Genomic DNA, 11720 nt, shown 5'->3' on the forward strand with positions numbered 1-11720 from the left:
TCACACGTTCATCAAAGAGTTCACACACACGTTCATCAAAGAGTTCACACGTTCATCAAAGAGTTCACACACACATTCATCAAAGAGTTCACACACACGTTCATCAAAGAGTTCACACACACACGTTCATCAAAGAGTTCACACACACGTTCATCAAAGAGTTCACACGTTCATCAAAGAGTTCACACGCACGTTCATCAAAGAGTTCACACACACGTTCATCAAAGAGTTCACACGTTCATCACAGAGTTCACACGTTCATCAAAGAGTTCACACGCACGTTCATCAAAGAGTTCACACACACGTTCATCAAAGAGTTCACACGTTCATCACAGAGTTCACATGCACGTTCATCAAAGAATTCACACACACGTTCATCAAAGAGTTCACACGTTCATCAAAGAGTTCACACGTTCATCACAGAGTTCACACGCACGTTCATCAAAGAGTTCACACACACGTTCATCAAAGAGTTCACACGCACGTTCATCAAAGAATTCACACACACGTTCATCAAAGAGTTCACACGTTCATCAAAGAGTTCACACGTTCATCAAAGAGTTCACACACATGTTCATCAAAGAGTTCACACGTTCATCAAAGAGTTCACACACATGTTCATCAAAGAGTTCACACGTTCATCAAAGAGTTCACACGCACGTTCATCAAAGAGTTCACACACACGTTCATCAAAGAGTTCACACGTTCATCAAAGAGTTCACACGTTCATCAAAGAGTTCACACACATGTTCATCAAAGAGTTCACATGTTCATCAAAGAGTTCACACACATGTTCATCAAAGAGTTCACACGTTCATCATAGAGTTCACACGTTCATCAAAGAGTTCACACGTTCATCAAAGAGTTCACACACACGTTCATCAAAGAGTTCTCACATTCATCAAAGAGTTCACACGTTCATCAAAGAGTTCACACATATGTTCATCAAAGAGTTCACACGTTCATCAAAGACTTCACACGCACGTTCATCAAAGAGTTCACACGCACGTTCATCAAAGAGTTCACACGTTCATCAAAGAGTTCACACGCACCTTCATCAAAGAGTTCACACACACGTTCATCAAAGAGTTCACACACACGTTCATCAAAGAGTTCACACGTTCATCAAAGAGTTCACACACACGTTCATCAAAGAGTTCACACGTTCATCAAAGAGTTCACACGTTCATCAAAGAGTTCACACACACGTTCATCAAAGAGTTCACACGTTCATCAAAGAGTTCACACGTTCATCAAAGAGTTCACACACACGTTCATCAAAGAGTTCACACGTTCATCAAAGAGTTCACACACACATTCATCAAAGAGTTCACACACACGTTCATCAAAGAGTTCACACACACACGTTCATCAAAGAGTTCACAAGCACGTTCATCAAAGAGTTCACACACACGTTCATCAAAGAGTTCACACGTTCATCAAAGAGTTCACACGCACGTTCATCAAAGAGTTCACACACACGTTCATCAAAGAGTTCACACGTTCATCACAGAGTTCACATGCACGTTCATCAAAGAATTCACACACACGTTCATCAAAGAGTTCACACGTTCATCAAAGAGTTCACACGTTCATCACAGAGTTCACACGCACGTTCATCAAAGAGTTCACACACACGTTCATCAAAGAGTTCACACGCACGTTCATCAAAGAATTCACACACACGTTCATCAAAGAGTTCACACGTTCATCAAAGAGTTCACACGTTCATCAAAGAGTTCACACACATGTTCATCAAAGAGTTCACACGTTCATCAAAGAGTTCACACACATGTTCATCAAAGAGTTCACACGTTCATCAAAGAGTTCACACACACGTTCATCAAAGAGTTCACACACACGTTCATCAAAGAGTTCACACGTTCAAAGAGTTCACACGCACGTTCATCAAAGAGTTCACACGCACGTTCATCAAAGAGTTCACACGTTCATCAAAGAGTTCACACACGTTCATCAAAGAGTTCACACGTTCATCAAAGAGTTCACACACATGTTCATCAAAGAGTTCACACGTTCATCATATAGTTCACACGTTCATCAAAGAGTTCACACGTTCATCAAAGAGTTCACACACACACGTTCATCAAAGAGTTCTCACATTCATCAAAGAGTTCACACGTTCATCAAAGAGTTCACACATATGTTCATCAAAGAGTTCACACGCACCTTCATCAAAGACTTCACACGCACGTTCATCAAAGAGTTCACACGCACGTTCATCAAAGAGTTCACACGTTCATCAAAGAGTTCACACGCACCTTCATCAAAGAGTTCACACACACGTTCATCAAAGAGTTCACACACACGTTCATCAAAGAGTTCACACGTTCATCAAAGAGTTCACACACACGTTCATCAAAGAGTTCACACACACGTTCATCAAAGAGTTCACACGTTCATCAAAGAGTTCACACACACGTTCATCAAAGAGTTCACACGTTCATCAAAGAGTTCACACGTTCATCAAAGAGTTCACACACACGTTCATCAAAGAGTTCACACGTTCATCAAAGAGTTCACACACACATTCATCAAAGAGTTCACACACACGTTCATCAAAGAGTTCACACACACACGTTCATCAAAGAGTTCACACACACGTTCATCAAAGAGTTCACACGTTCATCAAAGAGTTCACACGCACGTTCATCAAAGAGTTCACACACACGTTCATCAAAGAGTTCACACGTTCATCACAGAGTTCACACGTTCATCAAAGAGTTCACACGCACGTTCATCAAAGAGTTCACACACACGTTCATCAAAGAGTTCACACGTTCATCACAGAGTTCACATGCACGTTCATCAAAGAATTCACACACACGTTCATCAAAGAGTTCACACGTTCATCAAAGAGTTCACACGTTCATCACAGAGTTCACACGCACGTTCATCAAAGAGTTCACACACACGTTCATCAAAGAGTTCACACGCACGTTCATCAAAGAATTCACACACACGTTCATCAAAGAGTTCACACGTTCATCAAAGAGTTCACACGTTCATCAAAGAGTTCACACACATGTTCATCAAAGAGTTCACACGTTCATCAAAGAGTTCACACACATGTTCATCAAAGAGTTCACACGTTCATCAAAGAGTTCACACACACGTTCATCAAAGAGTTCACACACACGTTCATCAAAGAGTTCACACGTTCAAAGAGTTCACACGCACGTTCATCAAAGAGTTCACACGCACGTTCATCAAAGAGTTCACACGTTCATCAAAGAGTTCACACACGTTCATCAAAGAGTTCACACACATGTTCATCAAAGAGTTCACACGTTCATCAAAGAGTTCACACACATGTTCATCAAAGAGTTCACACGTTCATCATATAGTTCACACGTTCATCAAAGAGTTCACACGTTCATCAAAGAGTTCACACACACACGTTCATCAAAGAGTTCTCACATTCATCAAAGAGTTCACACGTTCATCAAAGAGTTCACACGTTCATCAAAGAGTTCACACACACGTTCATCAAAGAGTTCTCACATTCATCAAAGAGTTCACACGTTCATCAAAGAGTTCACACATATGTTCATCAAAGAGTTCACACGTTCATCAAAGACTTCACACGCACGTTCATCAAAGAGTTCACACGCACGTTCATCAAAGAGTTCACACGTTCATCAAAGAGTTCACACGTTCATCAAAGAGTTCACACATTCATCACAGAGTTCACACGCACGTTCATCAAAGAGTTCACACACACGTTCATCAAAGAGTTCACACGCACGTTCATCAAAGAATTCACACACACGTTCATCAAAGAGTTCACACGTTCATCAAAGAGTTCACACGTTCATCAAAGAGTTCACACACATGTTCATCAAAGAGTTCACACGTTCATCAAAGAGTTCACACACATGTTCATCAAAGAGTTCACACGTTCATCAAAGAGTTCACACACACGTTCATCAAAGAGTTCACACGCACGTTCATCAAAGAGTTCACACGCACGTTCATCAAAGAGTTCACACGTTCATCAAAGAGTTCACACACGTTCATCAAAGAGTTCACACACATGTTCATCAAAGAGTTCACACGCACGTTCATCAAAGAGTTCACACGTTCATCAAAGAGTTCACACACGTTCATCAAAGAGTTCACACACACGTTCATCAAAGAGTTCACACGCACGTTCATCAAAGAGTTCACACGTTCATCAAAGAGTTCACACACGTTCATCAAAGAGTTCACACACATGTTCATCAAAGAGTTCACACGTTCATCAAAGAGTTCACACACATGTTCATCAAAGAGTTCACACGTTCATCATATAGTTCACACGTTCATCAAAGAGTTCACACGTTCATCAAAGAGTTCACACACACGTTCATCAAAGAGTTCTCACATTCATCAAAGAGTTCACACGTTCATCAAAGAGTTCACACATATGTTCATCAAAGAGTTCACACGCACCTTCATCAAAGACTTCACACACACGTTCATCAAAGAGTTCACACGCACGTTCATCAAAGAGTTCACACGTTCATCAAAGAGTTCACACGCACCTTCATCAAAGAGTTCACACACACGTTCATCAAAGAGTTCACACACACGTTCATCAAAGAGTTCACACACACGTTCATCAAAGAGTTCACACACACGTTCATCAAAGAGTTCACACACACGTTCATCAAAGAGTTCACACGTTCATCAAAGAGTTCACACGTTCATCAAAGAGTTCACACACACGTTCATCAAAGAGTTCACACGTTCATCAAAGAGTTCACACACACATTCATCAAAGAGTTCACACACACGTTCATCAAAGAGTTCACACACACACGTTCATCAAAGAGTTCACACACACGTTCATCAAAGAGTTCACACGTTCATCAAAGAGTTCACACGCACGTTCATCAAAGAGTTCACACACACGTTCATCAAAGAGTTCACACGTTCATCACAGAGTTCACACGTTCATCACAGAGTTCACACGCACGTTCATCAAAGAGTTCACACACACGTTCATCAAAGAGTTCACACGCACGTTCATCAAAGAATTCACACACACGTTCATCAAAGAGTTCACACGTTCATCAAAGAGTTCACACGTTCATCAAAGAGTTCACACACATGTTCATCAAAGAGTTCACACGTTCATCAAAGAGTTCACACACATGTTCATCAAAGAGTTCACACGTTCATCATAGAATTCACACGTTCATCAAAGAGTTCACACACATGTTCATCAAAGAGTTCACACGTTCATCAAAGAGTTCACACGCACCTTCATCAAAGAGTTCACACACGTTCATCAAAGAGTTCACACACACGTTCATCAAAGAGTTCACACACACGTTCATCAAAGAGTTCACACACACGTTCATCAAAGAGTTCACACGCACCTTCATCAAAGAGTTCACACACGTTCATCAAAGAGTTCACACACATGTTCATCAAAGAGTTCACACACGTTCATCAAAGAGTTCACACGCACGTTCATCAAAGAGTTCACACGCACGTTCATCAAAGAGTTCACACGCACGTTCATCAAAGAGTTCACACACACGTTCATCAAAGAGTTCACACGTTCATCAAAGAGTTCACACACGTTCATCAAAGAGTTCACACACATGTTCATCAAAGAGTTCACACGTTCATCAAAGAGTTCACACACATGTTCATCAAAGAGTTCACACGTTCATCATAGAGTTCACACGTTCATCAAAGAGTTCACACGTTCATCAAAGAGTTCACACACACGTTCATCAAAGAGTTCTCACATTCATCAAAGAGTTCACACGTTCATCAAAGAGTTCACACATATGTTCATCAAAGAGTTCACACGTTCATCAAAGACTTCACACGCACGTTCATCAAAGAGTTCACACGCACGTTCATCAAAGAGTTCACACGTTCATCAAAGAGTTCACACGCACCTTCATCAAAGAGTTCACACACACGTTCATCAAAGAGTTCACACACACGTTCATCAAAGAGTTCACACGTTCATCAAAGAGTTCACACACACGTTCATCAAAGAGTTCACACACACGTTCATCAAAGAGTTCACACATTCATCAAAGAGTTCACACACACGTTCATCAAAGAGTTCACACGTTCATCAAAGAGTTCACACACACATTCATCAAAGAGTTCACACACACGTTCATCAAAGAGTTCACACACACACGTTCATCAAAGAGTTCACACGCACGTTCATCAAAGAGTTCACACACACGTTCATCAAAGAGTTCACACGTTCATCAAAGAGTTCACACGCACGTTCATCAAAGAGTTCACACACACGTTCATCAAAGAGTTCACACGTTCATCACAGAGTTCACACGCACGTTCATCAAAGAGTTCACACACACGTTCATCAAAGAGTTCACACGTTCATCAAAGAGTTCACACGTTCATCACAGAGTTCACACGCACGTTCATCAAAGAGTTCACACACACGTTCATCAAAGAGTTCACACGCACGTTCATCAAAGAGTTCACACGTTCATCAAAGAAAATCTTCTTTCTTTGTTCAATATTTGACACGATCGAAGAAGTCGTCCTGACAGTCATCAATCATTCTCCACCTCATTGATCATCAGACGCCTGCTGGTTTAACCCCCAGAGACCAGAACTCACAGGGCCGGCTGTGGCTCAGTGGAAGAGTGGGTCGTCTCCCAACCGGAAGGTGGGGGCCTGATCCCTGACCGCTACAGTCACATGTCGAAGTGTCAAGGCACTGAGCCCCAACGTGCTCCAGGTGACAGAGCCCTCAGGTGTGAATGAGCATGGATCTGATTGATGAGTGAGTGTGTGAGTGAGTGTGTGAGTGTGTGAGTGAGTGAGTGAGTTTGTGAGTGAGTGTGTGAATGAGTGTGTGAGTGTGTGAGTGAGTGTGTGAGTGAGTGTGTGAGTGAGTGTGTGAATCAGTGTGTGAGTGAGTGTGTGAGTGAGTGTGTGAGTGAGTGTGTGAATCAGTGTGTGAGTGAGTGTGTGAGTGAGTGTGTGAATCAGTGTGTGAGTGAGTTGTGACCAGTCAAAGCTGCGTTTACACTACATGCCACATTCACTCACTCACACAGAGTAGAAAAGAAAAGCTACAAGCTAAAGTACAGAGCATTTACAGTGTGAGATTGTGAGATTGGAAAACAATGTGTGTGGGTGTTTGTGTGTGTGTGTGTGTGTGTGTGTGTGTGTGTGCGCGCGTGTGTGTGTGTGTGACTCACTTCTCTGAAGCTATTTATTGTCTCCAGTAAGGAAGGAAACCTTTCAGAGGGGCAGAGAGCTGATAAACCTTCGTGTGTTTGAGTTTCACTTGTTTTCTTTCTCCTCAAACATCAGAGACTCAGAGACACACACATACACACACGCACACGTGCACGCACGCACACGCAAATGCACACACACACACACACACACACACACACACACACACACATGCACGCACGCACACGCAAATGCACACACATACACACATGAATCAGTAAAATAATAATCTAATAATAATATATAATAATAAGGATGATGTGTGAGGAGCACAGACCGGCTGCTCCTCCTCCTCTGAAGGAGCCTGAGGAGGAGCTGCCATCGAGCTCAGCGCTAACAAACATTTGATATTTGTTCTGTGTTTTTTTAACTGATGAAAAAGAGTTTACAACAGTTTAAAGTTTGTTTGTTGTTCTGTTTATTTTCTCACTTTCAGTCGAACACGGTGAGAACAACAACGACAGCACAGGAAGTGAAAACTCTCACGTCGTTTATTCAAAATCAGAAGATAAAAAACAAACAAAGATATAATATATAATCATATATAACACAATATATATTAATATTTAATATATAATCATATATAACACAATATATATTAATATTTAATATATAATCATATATAACACAATATATATTAATATTTAATATATAATCATATATAACACAATATATATTAATATTTAATATATAATCATATATAACACAATATATATTAATATTTAATATATAATCATATATAACACAATATATATTAATATTTAATATATAATCATATATAACACAATATATATTAATATTTAATATATAATCATATATAACACAATATATATTAATATTTAATATATAATCATATATAACATAATGAGTAAGTATTGTATGTCTCTACGTTCACATGTTTTGAATCGATGTGTTTTGTGTGTTTGTTTAATAAAATGTAATAAAAACATTGATCGTTCTGTTGTTTCATTTCAGGCATCATTTAATACTTCAGTGAATCGTCATAGAAACAAACCCTCGTAGCTTTGGCTCAACATTCATTCATTCATCTACAATATTCAGAGATGAGACGTCACGTCTGAGTTTAAACTGAACGTTAAAAAAACTAGAAACAATTAAAGTTTAACATGTGAGAAAGAGAGAAACACAAACGTCACATTAAGCTTCAACATCCTTCCTGTGTTTGAATCCAACACAAACATCGGGCAGCTCCATCAGCTCCATCAGCTCCGTCCCTCCGTCCCTCCGTCCCTCCGTCTCTCCTCTCTCCTCACTCGTTCACTTCCTCTGCTCCTTCATGTGATTAACCTGTCGAGTTACTCTTCGTCCAATATGAACAGTTTTCTGACGTTTAAAGACTCAAAGATCTTTAACACTTATAACGTGGTCTTAATACAACACGTCTGCACATGAACACAACAACAAGTCAGCGTCACAGATCACACTGTACGAAATGCCATTTAAACAGTGAGTCCGTCTGTGGCGTCGCACAGATCAGCAGCTTCAGCAGGACCAATCAGACGCCTCGCTCAGTCAGCTGACCGCTCACAAATAAATACATCGTTATAAATAAAGTGTTTAAAAAATATTAATATATTATATTAATATTAATAAGTGTTCAACACTTTTATAAGCCTGCCTTTTAATATAAAAGACTGTTTGACCTTTGACCTGACCCGAGCACAGAGCTGTCGCCTGGTTCAGGTCAAACACCTGGTTCAGGTTAGAAACACTGTTCCAACGAGCCTTCATCAGTCCGCTCAGACACGTGCAGTCACTCGTCCGTCACTTCAGTCGTCCGGCCTGTACAGCGTGCCCGCCAGCTGGTCCCAGTGGGTGAAGTAGGGCGCGTAGTTGTACTTGGACTTGAGGTGGTGCAGGTCATGGTGGCGGGCCCCCCCGTACAGCCCAAAGGGCACCAGACGGTGGGTGGAGCAGGGCAGGTCGTAGCCGCCGTGGTCCTCCACCGACAGCCAGATGTTGAGCAGGAAGAAGGCGAGCTCGGTGAGCGGGTGGACGCCCAGCAGGAGGGGGGTGGAGGCAGCGAAGAAGGCCAGGCTGAGAGTCTCCCAGGCCCCAGAGTGCTCGGTGGTGAGGGCGGAGGTGGAGGTGAAGGTGTGGTGTGCCTGGTGGAGGAGAAGAAGAAACATGAGGTGGAGGAACAAGAGAAGAAGAAACATGAGGTGGAGGAACAAGAGAAGAAGAAACATGACTCTCCCTGCTCCTCTCAGGAGCACAGACACAGTCTCTGTCTCAGGTATAGAAGCGTTCAGGTTCTCACCTTGTGGAAGTTTCGGTACAGCCAGGGCACTTTGTGGTGCAGCAGGTGCCAGGTGAAGCTCTGAAAGTCGAACAGCAGCAGGCAGACGAACACCTGAGCCAGTAGGCGGGGCAGGGGTGGAGCCTCGGCGGGCAGGTTGGCGGGCCTCAGGTACCAGTGCAGCACCGTCACCGGGAAGATGAAGACCAGGTGGTTGTAGAGCGTCAGAGCCAGGCAGCTCCGCACTGAGGCCCAGCTGACAGAGCTCTGAGGCTGCAGCTTGTACCTGCGCACCAGAGCCCACCTGCAGGACAGTTAATCATGTGATTAACCTGTCGAGTTACTCTTCGTCCAATATGAACAGTTTTCTGACGTTTAAAGACTCAAAGATCTTTAACACTTATAACGTGGTCTTAATACAACACGTCTGCACATGAACACAACAACAAGTCAGCGTCACAGATCACACTGTACGAAATGCCATTTAAACAGTGAGTCCGTCTGTGGCGTCGCACAGATCAGCAGCTTCAGCAGGACCAATCAGACGCCTCGCTCAGTCAGCTGACCGCTCACAAATAAATACATCGTTATAAATAAAGTGTTTAAAAAATATTAATATATTATATTAATATTAATAAGTGTTCAACACTTTTATAAGCCTGCCTTTTAATATAAAAGACTGTTTGACCTTTGACCTGACCCGAGCACAGAGCTGTCGCCTGGTTCAGGTCAAACACCTGGTTCAGGTTAGAAACACTGTTCCAACGAGCCTTCATCAGTCCGCTCAGACACGTGCAGTCACTCGTCCGTCACTTCAGTCGTCCGGCCTGTACAGCGTGCCCGCCAGCTGGTCCCAGTGGGTGAAGTAGGGCGCGTAGTTGTACTTGGACTTGAGGTGGTGCAGGTCATGGTGGCGGGCCCCCCCGTACAGCCCAAAGGGCACCAGACGGTGGGTGGAGCAGGGCAGGTCGTAGCCGCCGTGGTCCTCCACCGACAGCCAGATGTTGAGCAGGAAGAAGGCGAGCTCGGTGAGCGGGTGGACGCCCAGCAGGAGGGGGGTGGAGGCAGCGAAGAAGGCCAGGCTGAGAGTCTCCCAGGCCCCAGAGTGCTCGGTGGTGAGGGCGGAGGTGGAGGTGAAGGTGTGGTGTGCCTGGTGGAGGAGAAGAAGAAACATGAGGTGGAGGAACAAGAGAAGAAGAAACATGAGGTGGAGGAACAAGAGAAGAAGAAACATGACTCTCCCTGCTCCTCTCAGGAGCACAGACACAGTCTCTGTCTCAGGTATAGAAGCGTTCAGGTTCTCACCTTGTGGAAGTTTCGGTACAGCCAGGGCACTTTGTGGTGCAGCAGGTGCCAGGTGAAGCTCTGAAAGTCGAACAGCAGCAGGCAGACGAACACCTGAGCCAGTAGGCGGGGCAGGGGTGGAGCCTCGGCGGGCAGGTTGGCGGGCCTCAGGTACCAGTGCAGCACCGTCACCGGGAAGATGAAGACCAGGTGGTTGTAGAGCGTCAGAGCCAGGCAGCTCCGCACTGAGGCCCAGCTGACAGAGCTCTGAGGCTGCAGCTTGTACCTGCGCACCAGAGCCCACCTGCAGGACAGCAGGTCCAGCAACAGGAAGGGCAGGCAGAAGGACAGGTATACAGACAGTGAGAAGACGACAGGGAAGACAGGTGAGAGCATGAGGGCGGAGTGATCCAGGAGGAAGGTCCAGAGCGGCTGCAGCAACATCCTGCCATTAGTTTCACAAACACGTTGTGCGTTCAGAGGCTGAGATTTAAAGAGAGTTTCAGCATCACGGCTGCTTTTAAAGCAGCCCAGCCTGGCTCGCTCCAGCCCTGACCCCGCCCCCATGTCCTTATGAGGGCGTCTCCTTCTCAGGAAATCAGTGCGAAATGGAAACTCTAAACAAGTTCAGACAGGGCCACATGACACCAGCGGCTGCTGAAAACACGCACTGCATTATGAATGAAAGTTTAAAAGCCTTCGGCCGTCCACAGAGTTATTACAAACACTTAAAATCCTTCAAAGTCAAAGCAGCGAATAAAAACGTGAAGAGCTGAAATATTTCAAACACGACTTCCTGTTGATTCATCGTTAAATGTTTTCAGCTCCACTTTAATAATATAAGTTTGATTTATAACAAACATCACATTTGATAAAGCTGCAGATAAATGTTGAGCAGTAAGAACACAGGGTTTCCCTCCGAGAC

At 43.6% G+C, this 11720-nt stretch overlaps 2 protein-coding genes across 2 annotated transcripts; both read right to left on the bottom strand.

Annotated features, from left to right (window-relative positions):
* Positions 1-8123: 8123 nt before the first annotated feature.
* On the bottom strand, positions 8124-9826 carry LOC138593094 (cholesterol 25-hydroxylase-like protein; the record flags this gene model as incomplete). Its single annotated transcript, XM_069663932.1, has 2 exons — positions 8124-9377; positions 9533-9826. Coding segments are annotated over 2 exons (630 nt in total), but the record flags the coding sequence as incomplete, so codon positions are not given.
* Positions 9827-9840: 14 nt separating this feature from the next.
* Positions 9841-11272, bottom strand: LOC138593796 (cholesterol 25-hydroxylase-like protein). The gene is made up of 2 exons (XM_069664881.1): positions 10817-11272; positions 9841-10661 (listed from the first exon to the last, which is right to left on the bottom strand). Exons 1-2 carry the CDS (start codon positions 11237-11239, stop codon positions 10326-10328), a joined length of 759 nt encoding a protein of 252 aa, XP_069520982.1. The 5' UTR covers positions 11240-11272; the 3' UTR covers positions 9841-10325.
* Between the last annotated feature and the right edge of the window lie 448 nt (positions 11273-11720).

The sequence above is a fragment of the Semicossyphus pulcher genome, unplaced genomic scaffold (genome assembly GCF_022749685.1).
Source record: "Semicossyphus pulcher isolate SPU_LCO1_2020_fin unplaced genomic scaffold, fSemPul1.0.p SCAF_16, whole genome shotgun sequence".
Classification (NCBI taxonomy): Eukaryota; Metazoa; Chordata; class Actinopteri; order Labriformes; family Labridae; genus Semicossyphus; species Semicossyphus pulcher.

Bases quoted from the DNA above. Each gene is read 5' to 3' on its own strand.
- LOC138593796 (XM_069664881.1), bottom strand. From the start codon at position 11,239: ATGTTGCTGCAGCCGCTCTGGACCTTCCTCCTGGATCACTCCGCCCTC. The intron at 10,662-10,816 runs GTGAGAACCTGA...CTCCTCCACCAG, and splicing joins TGTACCGAAACTTCCACAAG to GCACACCACACCTTCACCTC.